Source organism: Microcebus murinus, chromosome 2 (assembly GCF_040939455.1).
Source record: "Microcebus murinus isolate Inina chromosome 2, M.murinus_Inina_mat1.0, whole genome shotgun sequence".
NCBI lineage: Eukaryota > Metazoa > Chordata > Mammalia > Primates > Cheirogaleidae > Microcebus > Microcebus murinus.
Window position 1 is genome coordinate 117,175,377 of NC_134105.1, and position 19,631 is coordinate 117,195,007.

At 47.1% G+C, this 19,631-nt stretch overlaps 1 protein-coding gene across 4 annotated transcripts in view; it reads left to right on the forward strand.

The window, feature by feature from the left end:
• Positions 1 to 2,640: 2,640 nt before the first annotated feature.
• Positions 2,641 to 19,631, forward strand: part of PRRX1 (paired related homeobox 1) — a 71,988-nt gene continuing 54,997 nt past the window's right edge. For 2 of the 4 annotated variants that reach the window (XM_076000377.1, XM_076000378.1), the window contains exon 1: positions 5,825 to 6,194. In XM_076000377.1, the coding sequence (XP_075856492.1) occupies positions 5,840 to 6,194 (355 nt within the window). In that variant the 5' untranslated portion in view covers positions 5,825 to 5,839. Of the gene's footprint in view, positions 3,968 to 5,824; positions 6,195 to 19,631 lie in introns of those variants that run through there. The other 2 variants (XM_012765168.2, XM_012765169.3) reach the window with 2 other exon arrangements.

Below are 19,631 nucleotides of genomic sequence, written 5' to 3' on the forward strand. Positions count from 1 at the left end.
GCGGGATTCCGATCAACGCGATGACGGCGGGAGAGGGCCCCGCCGCCCGCATTGCCCCCACCAGGGACGGCGACGCCGGCTCCTCCCTTTCCCTGAGCACCCTGGGACTCTGCCCCTGAGTTCCAGCTCCAGGGACTTGGAGGACACGTGCTGACCCACAGTCTTCACCCCCGCCCCTCGTCCCTAGAGCCTGGCCGGCCTCAGGCCTCCAGGGCGGCGGCGGCGAGCGGCGCTGCACGAGCTGGTACGGTCGGCCGGTGTTCCAGCTCAGTCCGGGGGATACTCGGATTGCACACGGAAATTTATATTATATATGTATGACATATATTTTTATATGTGTATGTAGTCACTAAATGTTTAGCGAGCGTGCCGGGGTTTTCGCTGACACCGTTAACATCCTAGTTGGTATTGGTAGGACCGGTTGGTATAGACACGAATCACAAGTGGGTGATTTTTAAGAAGCGCCTGATCCCTCTGGAGAGCACGGCCGAATTTGAGCGGAGAAGTGCGACACGCTTCCAGATGCCCATCTGTGCACGCTCCCCCCTGGCGCCACTCCTCGGCCACCAACCACGCGGACGGGTCACCTGGACTGGGCAGCTTCCTCCGAAGGCAGCTGTCCCCCCCCCAGCCCCCCGCTGACCGAGGTCGCTGGATCTTCAGGGGAAATGGCTCGTCCCCGGGATGCCAGGAGCCCCCAAATCCCTGCTCGGACCTTTGTCACAAAGAGTAACTCGGTCTGTGTCGGGGACAAAAACCAACGTGAAAACGCAACTGAGTAAAGGAGAATGCGGAATGAGAAAGGAGGGAGTGGCGAGGAGCTGCTTAGGTTTGGGGGGGAGGCTGAGCAGCTGAAGGGACAAACGGCCGCGACGAGGCGGGGAAGGGAGAAGCGGCTAAGCGCGTCGAGCAGGACGCGGGTGGAACCTCCCTGCGCGACTGAGTCGCGTCCGCTCCAGCAGACGGCGCGAGCACGCGCGGCGCTCGGCTGGGGCTCCGGGAGGCGGCGGAGCGGGCGGTGTGGACGGCAGGCGCCCCCCGCGCACGCTGCCCGCCCGCCCCACGCCCCGCGCGGGCAGGCGTCTGCGCCCGGAGCCCGCACCGCCCGCGGGACCGGCCACCGCGCAGCGCTCCGGGCGGCGCTGGCGGGGCTCTGGGCTCCCGTCGGAGGTTCAGGCGGCCCGGGGGGAGGGGGAGGGGGACGAAGGGGTGGAAGGAGGGGGAGGGGGGAGTGGGTGGACTAATGATGAAAAAGTCTCCTCCATCCCGGCTCCTTAATTAAATGCATGGAAAGAACCGAGGCGAGCACATCTGGTTTCAATCTGCAGCCCTTTGATGGCATCAAATGTTCTTTTCCCAGATCAGGGCTGGAAGTTCTGGGCTAACTATGGCCGTTTGGAGCCCAGAAACCATTTACACACACCGACCCTTCTTTCTCTCCAGTCGAGCCTCTGGGCTGTAAGAGAGAGAGAAAGAGAGAGAGAAAAAAAGTCTAACAATCAAGGGAATGAGGGAGTCCGTGTGCGCGCGCGCGCGCGTTTAAAGAACATAAAACGCCACAAATAAGCACTTAATATTTTACTTACTCGTCATATAGTAACTCATTTCTAATGAGACTATTAAAGCTGTTACCGGATTCCAACAGGTCATGAAAAAACCCTCTCAGCACCTCTCTGTCCTCTGTCTAGTTAGGGCTCAGCAAACGGACGACAGAACTTTGTCGTAGACTCAGATGGGGTCCTGGCTCCCTCTGTCCTTCCCCCTCGGCGCCCGGGCTGCATCCAGACGGCGGCTCCGCGCGCAAGCGTCCCCGTCGCTCCTCCAGGACTGCGGGTGTCTGCTCAGAATCCGGCGGCCGGACCCTCTGGGTTTAGCGGCGTCGCCCGGGCAAACGACCGTGGCTGCACCAAAGAGCTTACTAATTGGCACGGTGGGAGTGGGGGACGATTATGATATACTCGGAGTCCTTTCCTCCAGCTTAATAAATATGTAAATTTTCTATTGCCTCAGCCTGGAGTTTCCTAGCGGCGGGGGAAAGCCTCGAATGGATTCGGTGCTTTCTAGATGCCCACCCTGTCCTTAATCCGCGGGAGAAGCCTCCCGTTATTGTCCCTCTTGTTATATATTTCATTACATTATTTAGTAGGCTGCCTCCACGGAGCCAGACGGAGCCTTGTTGCGCTTGCCCTCTCGTTCGTTCTCTCTCCGACGCTCCCTCCACTCTCCCCAAAACTGCTAGAACGGCAGGGAACGGTAAAGGGGTGCGGGTGTAAGCAGAAGGAGGAGAAAATTTGCTTGTGATAGCTGTGGATTTTTTCCAACAAGTTTCCCCGCAGCTGTTATCAAAACATGCAAATGCGATTTTCCAACAGGATCTTAAACAAATCTGGAGGAGTTAATGCCGAAGCAAAATAATCAGCCCGTTTGAAGTGACTGTGGGTTTCAGTTTGTCTTTTCTCCCCTTGATACTATTGCACGGGAATGATAATTAGACCTTTACTTTAAAAATCCAAAGGGGCTCCCTTGCTCTCTTCCCTCCCTCTTCCCTCCCTCCTCCCTCTCTCCCTCCCTTGCTCCCTCCCTCTCCCTTTCTCTCTAGCTCTGATGTTGGCAAAGGGGGTTTTCTTAATCAGACTGTTTTTTTGGTCCGAGGGAAAGGAGGAAGAAGGAGATTGTGATGGAGAAAGGGGGTCTGTAAAACGTCAGGCGCGGCACAAAGGCTTTGCCACGTAATTACAGGCTCCTATTAAGTCGAGATCTGCCCTCCCAGGGGTCTCCAATTTTCTTGTATTCCCTACAAAGCCTCCTCTGCATGCCAGTTTGTGCCTTTTGAAGTGCCAGCGAGCTTCTTGATCCAACTGAGAAGGAAAAAGGAGCTCAGCAAGAAGAGGGGGAGCGAGAGAAGGGAAAGGGGGGAACCCGCCACCACCCTCCTTTGGACTCTTGAAGCCCTATTTTTTTAATTTTTAATTTTTTTTTTTTTTACTCCTTACGAAAAAGTAAAGTGAGAATCCTGCTCTCTAATACATCTGCAAGACATCACCCTCTCCTCCTGAAACTTTAGTCACTCCTGAGAATCCGCAGGAGTGCAGAGAGGGGGAACACGTTTTCTTGAAGATGTTTTAAAGCTGGAACAAGCCTTCTTCTGTTGGTGCTTGAACTCTTGCCTGGGAATAACTTTTTTAACCTTTAAAAAAAACCCACTTTGATTCTTCTCTCCCACCCCTTCTTCTCTCTTCTTCTGTTTGCCTAACTCCCCCGCCCTGCTGGCCTCCCCTTTCCTCTCTCTCTCTCTTATTATTATTTTTAGTGTGTGCGTGTGGACGCTTTTGGAGAGTTGGAAGGGATTTTTTTTTTCTCCTGACTTGAACACAGGGTGACTTTTTAATTTTATTTTTTGGTGAGGATTATCTCTTTGGACCACGCCGGACTTGGCCTCAGGAAAGCAACCAAGGCTGTGGAAGGCGGCTGGTGCAGAACGCTCTGCTCTGCAGAAGGGGGTCCCCCGCCCTCCTTTCCAGTTTTTTTTTTTTTTTGGCCTTCCTCTCCTTCCCTCCCTCTTCCTCCCTCCCTTTCTCTCCCTCTCTCTCCCTCTCTCCCTCTCTCTCTCTCTCTCCACTCCCCCCTCTTTCTTCCCCACTCGGCTTCTCTCCCCCCTCGCGCCCACAGCGTTTGGTGTTGATTCGAGCGGGAAGAGGGGGGTGGGTGGGATCGGAGGGGGAGACCATGACCTCCAGCTACGGGCACGTTCTGGAGCGGCAACCGGCGCTGGGCGGCCGCTTGGACAGCCCGGGCAACCTCGACACCCTGCAGGCGAAAAAGAACTTCTCCGTCAGTCACCTGCTAGACCTGGAGGAAGCCGGGGACATGGTGGCGGCACAGGCGGACGAGAGCGTGGGCGAGGCGGGCCGGAGCCTGCTGGAGTCTCCGGGACTCACTAGCGGCAGTGACACCCCACAGCAGGACAGTGAGTGAGGGGTGCATGCCCGCGGGTGTGTGCCCAGGACAGAGGGTTGGGACCGGCGCAGGGCGGCGGGAACTCGACCTGGGCCTGGGGAAGAAGGGGGGGGAGAGGTGGTGGCAGTCGCCGAAGGAAGGGCTGGTCGCAGACAGGGGGAAAGAGTAAGAAAAGGAGGGCCCGGACGGGGGCAAAGCCGAGGCGGGCGCCGGAGAGAGGCTCGGAGGCCTGCGCTTGCGAGCAGAAACTGCCCGCCGCAGTCTCCAGCTTGCGGCGACCGGGCTCCGACTCCGCTTCGGCCCCGGGCGGGAGCGAATGCCTGGCCTTCGCGCAGGCGGGGCGACCAGGCCCGGCTGGGAAAAGGGCGCAAACTCGGAAGCTCGCCCTGTTTGGGAAAGCAGCGGGTTCACGATGCTGAGCCGGGCGCGGAGGGCTTTTCCCGGGGGGCGCGCGCCGGGAGCGGGACCCGCGCTGCCGCTGCACACTCCGTGCGGGCACCGGAGGTCCGGCGCGCCCGCCCGGAGGCCGTGAGGGTCCGCCCAGCCCCAGCTGCCGGAGCTGCTCTCTGCCCCCTGCTGTCGCCTCCACCTCAGGCGGGCCGGAGACCCCAGCAAAATGAAAAGCTCGGGCGACTTGGGCAAATTCAGACCAAGAGAAAGGAATGTCTTCTAGGGCTGAAACCCGAGATCCTGCCCCCGCAGGCTCCCGCACATAGTTGCTTCCGGGCTGCGCAGGCTTCGATACCCAGGCCGATGTCACATTTGAGGAGCTCTCACTATTGGCCCCTAAACCTCCAGAAAAGTCCACGCTGTCTCCCTTCCTCCTCCTCAATTGCAGATTTCGCGCCCCACAAAAATTCACCTGAGTTATTAACCGTGCCATCAAACCTAACTGCAAGTGTATCCCTGTGTTCCCCCGTCTGTAACAGACCTGTCACCTGGCTCATCCCAGGTGACGTGGGGCCGGATACACGCAGATATTCCCTGTCCTCCTAGAGGCTGGCAGAGTCTGAACTTAGCTAGAAGTTCTAAAATGAGGCTGATCGCTTTATATGCCATTATTTGCTGATTACCATTTTTTCTTCAAATTTGGAACCTATGGAACCAGGAGGGGCACCAACGGTCTGTGATTTTCACAAAACATAGTCCATGCGAGACTCAAAAATTAGACGTACAAAGCAAACTGCATTCAGAAACAACTGGAAACAAGGCCTGGGCACAGTTGATGGGAGCCTGGCGGGCCCAGCTAGAGCAACCCGAAAGGAAAGCCTCTGTGGAGTTCTGGGCGCCCGCCCCGCACTCTGCTCCCTTAATTCAGGCCTGGGCGCCCCTCAAAGTCTTTAGCCCAAATCGGCATAAGACCCATCCACCCTATGCACTCCTCACTCCTCGCAGAGGGCGGCAGGGGCTGGGTGAGGAGGTCTGGCCTAGCCTTTCACTAGAGAAAGGCGGCGGCCAACTCTGAGGAATGACGAGTCGCTGTCCCCAAGTCCGGGGTCAGAGCAAGGCGCAGAGGCAGAGACGTTGTGCTTGGGTTTGGGTGCTTGGGACGCTGCGCAGTAGTTAAATTGTTAGCGTAGGCACTTTTAGCTCTAGCAAAACGCACTGCGAAATACTATGATTATTTTAAAACTACTACTAGAAAAATGTAAAACATACAAAAAGTAGAGAGAATAGTATTCGGGACCACAGTTTCATCAGCTCTGCACCGTCAGCCGTTTCTGTTTCGCCATGGCTAATTATTAATCGAAACATTTATCACTGGAGAACTAGAGGCTGGACCCGCAACAGAAAACAGGGCCACAAAGTGACTTCTGCGTAGACGGGGTGGGGCAGGAGAGAGACCTGGCAGTGTCGCTTCGCCCCCTGAGGAGGCGGAGGGATGAGAAAAGCAGGCCAAGGCTGGCGGCCCAGGCCAGCCGGGACCCAAGCCGGCGGCCGCGGTCGGCGCCGGCAACTTCGGGGCTGGAGGGATGCAGATGGTACCTGCATGATGCAGATGGTACCTGTTTGGCTCCGAGTGGACGCCAGAAGGGAGCTTGGGATTCGTCCTGGACTTGGTGCGCCCCTGAGCAGGTCTGGAGGCCGCTCGGGCCTCCTCGGGAATGGCCCCTGTGAGACCTGGGCCTGGCGCCGCGGGGGCTGTGTCACGCACGCGGCGTCCGCTGGGATGCGTGAGGGCAAGCTCAGCGGCGGTTCCCGGGAGAGGGGCAGGAGACCAGGAACTTGCCCGTGTGGTACGCAAGCCCATCTTGGAGATATAAGGAGTAGAAAGGCCTCATGGGGGGACAGAACCTCCAAAAGGAAACTGAGGCTGGGAAGCCAGCCAGAGTGAAGATGCACCGGGGAAAGACGGTCAACAGACAGCCCGGGAGGTCGCAGAATGCAGAAGGAGATGATGGGACAAAGTGACCAGCACCTGGAGTTGGGAATGTAGCTCAGAAACACACACACACACACACACACACACACACACACACACACACACACACACACACACACCAGGCCTTGCCTCCCAGAGAGATGAGAGGTAGCTGGGGGCTTATTCTTCTAACAATTCCAGAATGAGAATGGGAGTTTCTAACAGCTGCCTGAAAGCAAGTCCAGGAAGACCCTCATCTTTAGTTCCTGGGCCCTCCCCAAGAGCTGCCCAGGAAGCTGTTGTGAGCTCCGTGTAAGTCAGGCCCTGTGGGCCAGCGCGGAGCCTCCAGCCCGCGGTGGACAGCGAGGATCAGACCGGCAACCAGGGAAGAGGGGAGTCTCCGGCAGATGAGGGACAGAACCGGCTCTGGGCCCGCAAGGGACTGAGGGGTGGCACCAGGAGTCCAGCGCTTCTTGCGCCGGGTTGGAAATCTGCTCGAGTGGGAAACGATTGTCTACTTTGGAAAGACGAGAAATGTTGAAAAGTGCCTTTGACTCTTTTAGCTATATAGAAATAGTCCTTATCCTTCTCCTTTCTAAATTTTCTTTTCAGCCACAATCAGCAAAACAAATTCCACTTGCGCCTTCACTATTAGATTCTTGATTTTGCAAAATTTCGAATTACAACCTGGGCCGAGTGCAGCGAAGAGGAGCTAGGTGTTTTCCAAAGTGAAGGTTTCTGCTGAGCCCGCCCCTCCACCCCATCAGCAATTGTCTCCCCTCTTAGTTGATATGCACCCCACTGTCCTCTCTATTGAAAGGTTTCTTTCCCCTTTTACTGATTCTTCCAGCCTAACACATTTCTCAAACTTCTGGGTTCAAGCACCTTAAGTGTTTAAAGAAACGTTCCATTAATACTGTCAGGGATCCAGCGGCTGCTGGTGGAGTGTGGAGTGTGAATGGGAGTGGTGATGGAACGGTGCGAGCCTGGGAGGGGAAAGAGGAACAGGTCATAAAAGTACGCAGATCTATTCCTAGGACAGAGCATCCCGCTGTCATTTCTTAATCTGAACTTCTGCAAACTCTTAAAAAAAAAAAAAAGCGCGCCTGCCTTCCATGTTCCCAAACTCTAAATTAGTGAAACCAGATTGTCCTAATAAGACCTTTTGTTGGAAACACATGTAGTCATAAAAAGGTAGACGGAAAGTCAATTAGACACGCGCGCGCACACGCACACACTCGCGAGCGGCGCTAAGCGTGCACCGGGCGCAGCTGGGCCGGCCGCGGCGGGATGCAAATGCAGAACAGCGGCGCGGGAAATCGATTTGTCACAAAGCGAGAGGTGTAAACGCGGCGCGAAGGCACTGCCCGCCCAATCCACCAGCGCGCTCTCCCGGGCCCAGCTCCACCAACCTCTCTCTTCCCCGGAAAAAAAAAAAACACCCAGGAGGACGCGAACATTTTCTAGGGCGCTCCGCAGTTGGAATGCCCATCACAATAATATCCATTCCCCGAGAGTCTCAGCGTTTGCAAACAGCTGTGGCGCCAGAAATTTTCTTATGCGGCACCACCCTGGGACCCTGGAGCCGTTGCTGGCACTCTGAATTTGGGCCTCAATTATCTCGATTCAGGAAGGAAGCCAATAAAATATATCGTTTTAAGGGTAGCCTGGAAATTTTTCTCTGTAGACGGGGAGGTGAAATCCAGGATCAAGGGAGGTCACCGAGTCCCCTAAGCAGAATGTCAAGGCCACAGAAGAGGTGGTGAAACCTGTTGTTTATTTTCACAGGCAGGGGCAGGGCCCGGGATGGCCTCCTCCTCTTAAAATTTTGGAGAAACTGACAGTCTAGTGAGTCCCATCCACTTTGGGGTGAAGGCTGGTTTGCAGTTCGAAGCTGTGGGGAGATAGGCCAGTGAAATCTGAGCCCCAGGCTGCCAACTCACTGGGGCTCCAGATCCCCAATTCTGGAAGACGGAGAATCACTTCCCCCACCGTTCGTGCTGCGGACGAAGCCGTTTCCCAGACTCGCAGCTCTCCTCCCACGCGCTGGATGGACGTCGCGCAGCCTGGAGTTTTAGCTGCGCGACTTCACGCGGCGCGCGCAGCTCAGAGCGCCAGGGCGTCGGGCGGGCAGCCTTGCATCGCACGGGTCCCTAGAGTTCCTCCTTCTTCCCAGGGGCGTCATTTTAGATTTTACGACACGGGTGGATAAATCATCCCCAAACCGACAAGATGTCACCTTCTTCACGCCCCCTGCGAAAAGAACCCGTTCAGAAGCAGCGATGCTTCACTGTCCCCCCAGCCCAGATCCGCTATGATTCCAGCTCTGAGTGCGCTCCCCGCCCAGCGGCCGCCTCCAGGACGCCTTCCCTCCAAATGACAGCTGTGGATTTTTAACTACCGGGATCCTTAGGCGAATTTGATTTTTTAGTCTAATAAGTGTGGTTCTTTTATAATTCCTCTCCTATACTACGTCCACCCGCCGCTCTCCCTGCGGCAGCCTGGCCCACCACCCAAGCAGGCAGACCCCCGGCTCCTTGGAGAACCCTCAGTGTGGGCCGAAGTAGAGGCGCGCGGGTACGCAGTTGTCGCATGTCTGTGCGTGCGCGGACACCTCTGCGTGCTTCCAGCCCCTGGCAGGGTCCCCTTCCAACCGCTCTGGGAACATGGATTTATTTTTTACCCTTTAGAAGAGATGGAGTCAGCAGAAGCCATAGGAAGAACGACTTTTGAAATCGGGAGCGTGTGTCTGTAGAGGAGATAAGGCTTGCATTTTGCTTTTTTTTTTTTTTTTTTTTTGCAGATAGTGGAAGAGTTTGGGGGTGTAAGAGTGCCCCCTTAAAGAAAATGTAAAATGTGGGGGCTCAGCATCCTCTATCCAAGCCTTTGCAAGTTTAATCAACCGGATTCTCGGAGTATTCTTTTGAGCAAGAGATAGAAATTTATAAGAAGTATTTGTTTAAGAGGACAACTCCCTGTGGCCACTTGGTGTCCAAACAGTTGCAGAACCACAGGTAGTTCTGATTGGGCGCTCTTTGTTGGGTTCTGTGTTTTACTTTGACACAGCCTGGCCTGAGCATCTCTCCCAACGTTTTGGTCTCCATTAATCACCCCCACTTCAAAAATATAAAGGGGATGCATATATCAACAGCATTATTATATATCCACAAAAATTTGTAAAATCAAATAGTTTGGTGAGCAGGCTAACAACACCCCAAAACCAACAATCTCAAACAGTAATAATAATATCAAGAAACTACTATAATCCTCCCTTTTTCTCCAAATTCTGCTTTTTATTAAATCAATAAATTCGAAGATACACTGGGAGAAAACTGAGAAGAAACAGCCATCGATGTTTTTGGGGTCAGCAGGTTAGTTTTTACCCAGGGAAGTCCTTGAGGTAATATTAGTAGATTCTTGACATTGTCATTTATCTAATTCAGTGCGGCAGCTTCAAGGAAGTACTCATAGAGACAAGTATGGGCTATTGATTTTAGGTTTGAGACTTTTAAAAGGTACTATATTTCACTTGCCCTGAGACCACTTTTCTTGGTGGAAAAAAATATCTGGGAAGACAATTGGGGGGGCAATAACCACTTTAGCGTAGGGGAGGGGAATAAAGGCACAAATAGTGGTTGGTTGGGGAAATTTTATGAAAGAAAGAAAACATGGCAGAAGGAATCAATCACTTGCACAAATGACTTGGAAGAATTTGAGGACAATCAGAATCCTAAGGATCCTGCTGTCTCCGCAGATCTCAAATTTAGGAATAAGGGTCTGAGCTATGATCAGAATACATTCATCTGGTGCTGGATGTCCCAGCTCTTTTGCTACACCGCGTAATGAGGAAGCTAATTCCCAAGAACTTTGGGGCTTATTTTTACCATTGAGTCTCTCAGCCTCAGCTCCGAATAAGGAATAAATTTGAAATTCCTGTACTAATTTGAATCCTCAAGATCCAAGTTATGAGAAGCGGCAGGGAGGCAGAAACAGGTACTATTTCTATTTTGTTTGCTGTCATGCAGTTATTTTCAAGTGGCACGAAATTTTCTTAACCAGCAAGGAGAGAATATGCCCAAATTCAGCTGCAGCAGAATGGAGCTCCCACAGGGGTTTTTGGATCTCACCTTTTTGGGGGAGTGAGCGGGTAGACTAGGTAGAGAAAGAATTAATTCAATGAGGAATTTTAACTTTTAAAACAGAACCCACAGCATATTTGATTTTAATGGTCTGGTCTCTGCCTGGGCAAAGATGCAAACACCAGCGCCCTGCCTTCCTGCCTTTGCCCTTTCCTTCGCGTTGCCGGGAGGCCTGGCGCAGCAGGGTTGGAATGCCGGCCAGCCTAGCCAGAAGCGCTCCTCTTTGCCTTCTCCCGCCGAAAGGGGGCGCATTCCTCCCTGGCCTGGGCTGGGGACCTACCCTGCCTTCAAAAATCTTGGGCCTTCAGCAAGAGAGATAGAGGGGCCTGAACACAAGTAGCAAAATCTGGCAAATAACAGCGTGAAGACACTTCAGGGACCATGTGAACGTAAGCTACACCTATGCATTTTAATGGAAACATGTCGGTGCCATGTGGGCGCACTGTCTTCCTCCTCCTCCGCTGAGAGAATGAGAGTGGTCAGGATTCTAGGGTGAGCAGAAAGCGGCAGGAGGGGAGTGGGACCAGAAGATCCTGGAATTAGTGGGTGATATGACTGGTGCCCCGGTTCCATGGGGAAGGAGAAGGCTTATCTCGTGGAGGTGTGTGGACTTTTCTGCATATGAGCTCAAGGTGTTTAAAGAGACAGAGGCAGGTTTGAGAGATGGGGACCTGGCTGATTAATATTAGGATTAATAGCAAGATCCTGCAAAACTGCCACAGAAGCCCTCATAGTATCCAGAGGTTTAAGATAGAGGAGAAAAGCTGGCACCATAAAGTTAGGCCCTGGGATCAGCGTAATCTTCTTTCTCCCAAAAGAAGAACAACAACTGCCCCAGGTCTTGTGTGTGCCTGCAACGTGCCTTCCCAAAGCCATTTCCAATCCCCAAATATGACTTCTGGCCTCCACTGATCCTCTCTTTTTGGACAAGAGTTTAAAAAGACTCAGGGGACACATGAGGATAAATTCTTAACCCTTCTGTAAATTTGGGGATTTTCTACTTCGATTCTTACCACACCCTGACATTGAGGTCAACAAGACAAGGCAATAGTGGGAGCAACAAACTGGCAGAATGCATATTTTGTCTTCTTACCATAGATTATGGTGAGTGCCTACCTTCCAAGATAATCTGAGCTTGGCTGTTCACTAGAAACATAAGCACGACATCAGAACTGTAAGGGAAATTGCTTTCCCACAAATGTGTGTCTGAGAATAAGAACATTCGCCCCATTCACTTAATTTCTCATCATCAGTCATGTCATTCTATTTGCAAGGACCTCACGGTGCTAGAAGGTGGCATGGTTACAAATAAGCATAAAAACAGATGGGTGCTCTGCTAGTATTCTAAATATATATAGGGAGGCCAAATCTTTTCAAAGAGGATTCAGATATACAGCTTAAAGGGTAAGGGGCCCAACTCAATCAAAATTTGAGCCAGGATGTGCTAAGTTCAATCAGCTTGACTATGGGCAAAGTGTTAAGACCTAGCCGGCATTCCAAGTGTGTATAGAGAACCACATTTTCTCAAGTTTCCATTGTATTTTCCACACAAATTTAGTGCTAGTCTGCAAAGGGCTTGGTGGATTTGGCTTGGGCCTGGAGGGTGGTGAGGGAGTCGGTGTCTCAGCCTCCTGCCCTTGTCTGCTATCCTTTTTCTCTTTTTGCACTCCCTTTACCCCAAGAGTCTGTTGAATATCTGCGTGCTGCTGAGAAAACTGGGATCTAGAGGCTACAGAGGCCTCCTAAATACTGTTTTCTAGGCTCCCCAGAAAAGGAGAGGGCTGTTGAGCTCAGTTAATATGTAATGTTCCAGGTAGCTTCATGTACTTTTTTCTTCTCCACTAATTCATTTTATAATGGCCCAGTTAGAGACTTCTTGGGGATTGAGGTTTGGGAGATGGGTTACCATTCTGTTTCCTTTTCAGGTAACTCATAAATATGCTAAGTTGAAAGTCCCATTGGAAATAGTCATTGAATCTAAACCTTTATACCTGGGCATTTTCCTGTATTACCATTAATCCAGACTGGGAGGTAACATTAAATAATTATGTACCCTGTGGACTTTCCTTTCCAGTTCCTTACCACTGCTACTTCCCTAAATACTGGTCTGGATTCCAGCAATTATTGCTACTGGGACAGCTGCCAAACTGTTGCCTGTGTTCATTTAATATGTATTAATTGATGGAATGAGCTCCCCATCTTTAGTTGAACACTTTTCTAATCTAGCCAGTGTACTAGGCACTTTACCCTCCTTCTCCTGCTTTTTACTCTTTGCCTAGGAGGTATTTTCATGTGTGTATGAAACTCAGACATTTTGGACTATCCTTGACTCTCCTTCCTTTACACCTCTGTTCCATCCAGCTCCAAATCCCAGCAAGTTTACCTTCTAAAATCACTTGGATACATCTACTTTTTAAATCTCTATCCTAGCTCATCTGCACTGCTGTACTGCCTTTCTAACCTGTTGGGTCTCCTGCATCCATGCTTGTTCTTGATGGGTAGGTGATGAAAAGTGAAAATAATAGATCCCTAACAAATGTTTGTTTAATGACTGAATGATAAATGCTAGTGTATTTTTCTACAAACACATTTAAAAAAATAATGGCTTTCCCTTTCTTTAGAACTCACAATCACTTTTCATTCTTTTCTACATGAAGACTGGATTGTTTATCTTGTGTTTTTTTTTTTTAATCACTCTTGATAGTCTATATTCCCATCCCTGCTACTGCAACCTGCCTGATCACATGAGTAAGCACAGATTGGGACTATTTCCCTATTGTTCCCTAGTATATTCCCTATTGTTCCCTAGTATATTCCCTATTGTTCCCTAGTATATTCCCTATTGTTCCCTAGTATATTCAGCTAGTATGTATCCCCGTGTGCTCTAGTCTCACTCCACACGCTCTGGTCTCATTTCTGCTTCTCAGACTTCTGATCTGAAATGTCTTTGCTCTGTGCCTCTTTTTGCAAATCTACCTTACTGTCTTCCAAGGTTCTGCTCCCATCACACCTTCTTGAGAGACCTTCTGTGATTGCTTCATTCCAGACCACACAAAACTCTCTTTTCAGTGCTTACTCTAGAAATAATCAGTGCCTTTACAAATAGTGCTCAATTATTTTCTAAATATTTATGGTTGTTAATTTAGAAAATTTTTTTAAGATTAGAGACTTTTGGGGGAAGCGTATACCACAGTGTATGGCACAGCTGCAGTAACCAACTAAATTAAATAGGGTTGGGTTTTTTTTTTTTTTGGTATAATGTGGTCCTACTGTTTTTACAATCTCTAGCTGCAAGCATTTTTTTAAATTACAAGAGTACAAAAGTGCAATACATGCTCATTTTAGAAAATGTCTTATTTCACATTAAGAAATTCAAATGGGAATATCAAGTCACCAATATTTTACCACTGTGAGGTAGATATGGTTAATATTTTGGTGTTAATGTATTTTCTTTTAAACTTTTTACACAATTTTGAATCATCTTGTATTAACATTCTTGATTATTAATTTCACTTTAATCAGTGGAGGAATTTTCAATCCCGTTTTCAAAGACCGTGTTTTCCCCAAATGAAGAAAATACATAAGCATTTAACCCACTTGCTCCCATCAGAAAAATTAAACCAAGCAAACATGTAACCAACAAACAAAAGTTCCTCAAGGATTATAAGAGCTGTGGCATCAGTCGATTTTTAGCTTTCTTAAGTTCTAGCGGGTACATTTTCAGCAGTAAAGTCCTTCAGAGTAAAGTTTCTTTTTCTTTCTTTCTGCTGCTTCTAGCTGGGAACCTTCCCTAGACATGAGCACATGTCTCCTTTTGAAATTGGAAAAGACTGCATAATACTTAAAGGACATTCTTAGATCACAATCAGAGAACTGTTGCCCCACAAATTAGTTTTTACATGGTTTGGTAAGGAAGAGCTCACAAAATTAGTGGAAGAAAAATATTGTAGAGGACTGAAAATTTTCTATTACTGTTAATCCCTGGATCTTGAATTTCCTTTTATTAAATCTCTTAAGGTTCATACGTGCCTTTGTAAAAAAAAAAAATGAGGAAAATGCATTTATTTCTTTATACCTTATAGGGCTAGAGGTAAAATAGTGACATATTCCAGAACACAGTAGTGTGTTTTGACAGAGTAAGAAGCACTTATAAAAAATCAAAGATGGTGCATTTATCCATGAATGTCTACAGCACCCCAGTTTTTATTTAAAGTGATAACTACAGGGAAAACATAAATTATTATTATAAAGTCCATTTAAAAATCATTCCCAGGCAAGTTGACATTAAAACATTTGCCTGACGAATACTAATATTTTATTTAGGGAAAGTATTCACAAGTGATGTAAAATCATGTAGAACAAAAATTTAAGATTATGAATTAGATATATCTTCATAATCTTTCTCCTCATGAGAAAGGAGGGAGAGAGAGAGAGTAAACACCATTTTTGAAAACTAAAAACCACACTTGCCTAATAAAAGTTTCTGCAGTTCCCCACATTGCCTATTTCTAAGGGAGGAAAGAACGAGAACACCCAGAGAGCTCTTTGCTTATAACCAGATGTGCTGTTCAGCAGCTCTAATCCTCAAGATCGGGGGAAGACCACAGGATGAATCCTCCACACATTTAAGAAATAAAATGTAATTTAGTTCATTAATCACAGAACTGAAATCTGCAGTTTTGCTAGACATATTTCAAAGACTGATCCCTTCTGACAAGAGAAATAGAAAATAATATTACTGCACATTTGACTGTTACAGTCTGTTCTTAGCTTCCCTCAGGGAAGAAATTTTTCTGGGTGTGATCATTTTGACTCAGAATATATGGACTGCTATTAAAATTTATATCTTCTCTCTCTCTTTTTTCTTTACCTCAACATTCTCCTTTCTCAGGGTGGTGAAAATATCTGTTTTCTGTACTGTTTTAGACTTTTTGGTTTCGAGATTCATGGCTACCTTGAAAGCCAGGAAAGCCTTAAAGTACAATTATTTCGACTAAATTAATATATTCAAAATACTGGTTTATTTAACACTTTTCTTTGATTACTTGTATGACTTGATGACTTATTTTGTCATAACGAATTAACAACATTAATAATATCAAAGATAAAGTGAGATAAAGCATAAAACTGCTTGACAAATTTAAGAACATATGCAAATGCTATTACATTCTATAAAGCCAATTTTAAGAAGTAGGTAGGGCTAGCATAAGTAATTATTTTCATTTTACAGATAAGGAAGCTATGGCTTGGAGAACTTTAGTGGGCTACGATGAGGTGACTTGAATCTTGCTTGTCTGATCCCATTTTAATTTTTTTCATTACATTCCACCAACTTTGCTGTCAGCCAAATTCTTTTAGATACATTGTTGTCTTATGAAACAATACTGAGTCGGCAATGAGGCGTTTAGCATGCCACTTCATAACACATCGCTGTGAGGCCCAGATCTTCTTAAATTCCTCTGGCTCGTAGTCGTCATTATAAAATGAGCGTGTTACTGCTCTGCCTATCTTCTTCATGGAAATGGGGCGGGCTGAAAAGAGATTGTGTTTGTGAAAATATCTGTGAACTAAAGGGCTAACTGTATGTGTATTATCATACCATAAGGGAGCAAATGGAGAATTTTCCAAATTGTCAAGTAATGATCAAAAAAAAAAAAAAAAAAAAAGAATGCATCTCATTAGATTTACAGCAAGTCCTCAAAAAGTGAGAAATCTTAAATTTAGATTTAGGGATATTAGGAGTTTTCATGTGTTTTACTTTGGATTCCGAAAATTCCGTGTTAAATTATGGTTCCACCGTTTACTTGTCTACTGATTTCAGACAAATCTCTGGGTCTCAATTTCCTCATCTGCCGAACTGGCACATTAATATCTATCACACGAGTTTGTTCGTTTGGGATAATGAGATGATGTGAAGTGCGCGGTACCCTTCCCATTGAAGACTCGCAAATAAACGCTTGCCCTTTTCCTACTCTCCACTTCCACATCTCCGGCAAGCATCACTTATTCCAGGCCTGGATATATGTTCAGTGTGGTTTCCCAGCCAACGTCAGAGGCTATTGAATTCCACTGAAATTAGGAATATTCCCATGCTCCAAAAGTCACACTCTTATAGCAAGTCACTTATTGAGTGACTAAGTAGACAACTGCTGTTTTATCTACTTAGAAACTGACACGGAGTAACTTTTAGTGATGCTCATAAGGCCACACACTGTGAGGGCCTGGCAGAGCTAGAAGTTTGGCTCAGAAGTTCCTGATCATTGTCCTCCCCTTCAGGCTACCCTTCTTCTCTTCAGCATGAAACAGTAACACAGATCTTTTAGCGTTTTTTAGACGCCACCAGCCTTTCATATTCCCACTTGCTTCATCCATCACTGCAGACTTCACAGGGACTGAAGGAGACAAATCTCTTTCTTCTATTTAGCTTCTGAATTTTATGGCGACTATAGGACATATGCTTGGGACACAAGGTATTAAGACTTCTTATCCCAGACCTGACACAGCCAGTACATTTCCAGGAGACTAACCAAGTTAAATTCTCTCAGTAGTATAGTGCCTCTAACATAGCACTACCTTGCTACTCCGCTGAGATTTCTGTATTTTTTGTACACAAATAATACTCACCATGTTAACTGTAATCATACATAAAGTTGCCATTCTTGTGCCAACTTAGATTTCCTAACCAGTTGAGTAAGACAAACATTCTGTCTTCAGTTTAATATGTGACCTGTTTTCATACATATCACTTTGAAATCTGATAAGCCTGGAACACATACAGACTACATTTCTATATTATGAAGCATCCAGGACTCTCTGTTTTCTTGCCAAGCAATTAACAATTAAATCTCCCTGGCATTCTTGGGTAATAGATCAGCGTGGCTAACAGTTGTGGTACATGTGGGAAAAGCCAGTCACCATGGGTGAGGCACTCTGACAGCAATTTATTGCAAGGCTAGTGTGCTCGTGGCCTAAGGAAGCAGCTCACCATGTGCCTTATGCAAAGAGAAAGAGAATCCGGTCATCCCCTAAATCTGCTAAGGGGGTGTTAGGCAAAGATTAGGAGCACAGCTCTGTTGGGACTAGGTGTGCTGACATACAGAAAAGTATTTGTGTGTGTTTGCTAAAAATGCTGTCTCTGCTTTACCGTATGTAGCATTTCTCATTTGGGGTGTAGATAACTCTGGGTCACTGTTTTCTTTGGAGAGCATGGAGTCCTTTCTCATCTAGGAAGACTTTCCTTTGGCCCTTGTTTTCTTCATTTCTTTCTTCTCTTACTCTCTCTCCCATAAGGCAGTCTCGTGATTTAGAGAAAAGGAATAAAGAGAAATAACCAGGCATCCGGTTCTTTCTCTAACTTTCTTACACTCTAGCCCTGTGTATCTTCAGTGTGATAACCTGGTTCACTTATAGCAGAATGAACCAAAGTGTCTTAAAATGCAGATTCCAGGGCCCCGCCCATACCTGATGAATCAGAATCTCCAAAGCACATGCATTTTAAATATCCCAGATGATTTTTATAGACCGCAAAGTCTGAAAACGCTGATCTAGACCACTTTCCCCAATAGTAATTGGTATTAAATAATGTTTTCCTTGTGACAGCAATTGCATCTTGTGTGTTCCATTGTTACTTTACTCTCCCTAAGTGTTGTTGGTCTTATCTCTTTAACCGGGTATATACAGTTTTGAAGACAAGGGCAGAGAGGCAGGCATTTTTAAACCTCAGAGCACTTACCATGGTGCTTTTCGTATTATAGGTGCTTAACAAACAGATACTGAATAAATGAATGTATGAACAAACAAGTGAGAAATAAAGAGCACACACACAGCACTTATTAGACACCTGGCATTGTTCTAAACACTTCGCATAAAACCATGAAAAACAGTTTGAGGCAACTATTGGGGGATGTAAAAATGTTAAGTAAGAATCATTTTACTTTTTTTAAATTTTAGTTTGTATTATATATTGACAAATTGTAGTTGTAAATATTAAGATTAATTTTAGGTGATTGTTATCTCAGTGCTTATTCTAGAAGAAAAAGCATGTGTCAAAGAAGTGGCAATCTATCACACAGATAGCAATATTTGCAATTTAATTTTAGTCTCCTATAAGTATGCTTTCAGATAAAAGCTTGACACATTAAGGAAATTAAACTATAGTATTTTGGGTCTTTTGTTTTCCAAAGTTCATCCTTCCTTTCAGGTGTACAATTTTTCTAATATTTTATAATCTTGTTTACTTATCTTTTTATGGTTTGATAAAGCCAAGTTCTACTTTAACCTTTTTAAAGATGCTGACTTGTGAGAAGATTGTATTTGAAATTACAGCATAACTTTTCTACATGTACCCTGTTTCAAGACAATGACATTTATTCCATTAGTGGAGTACTGGGCCTGGCACATACTAAAGTTATATCTCAAATGTCCCCTTTTAAGGTATGTTCCAGGGCTCTTGTTATAAATGGATTTTCTATTAAAAATCAGGCTTTGTTTTTCTAATGGAGTATATGTGATCATAGATTGCTGTCCAAAGAGTGTATTGGCTGTCTGTCTTTAATGATAGACCGTTGAACTAATTAAAAGGAACAACATTAGAAAAGCAGGAGGAGTACGGTTGTAGAAGGCTGGAAGGAAGGGAACAGGAAAGGAGGGCTCCAGCAGAGATGTGAAGGGGCAAAACAGAGGTGAAAGGCTTTCCTGGAGCCATGCCTGTAGCAGAGACCACTACAGGGTTACAGGCCTCTAAGCCCACCTGGGATCCTTTGGTGACATGAACTTTGCTCTAGTGGTTTATGACATCACTGGAGCCCCTTGGTGGAATTACAACTTCATAATTCACAGTTAGCTCTTGTTTATTTTATATTTAATCATTTGTGGAGCATACTGGCAGCATACCCAGGGGAACTGTGTGGTTATGCTCCTGCAAATCTTGTTGTTGCCTAATTAAGTACGTCAGAAGTAATTCACCTAGTGTCATAACATCCCCTATGTCAGGCCTCGCAGATGCTGGTCTTGGTTGTGCTTGTCCTGAAAGTTATCCCGGCTGACTCACCTTCTCAATGAGCTTTCCTTTTGGGGGAACAGTTACCAAAGACAGCTGGGCTTCCTGTTTCAAATAAAATACAGTTTTCCGAGTAGCAAGCTTAATGCTTCCATGAAAAGATAATCCACCGTGT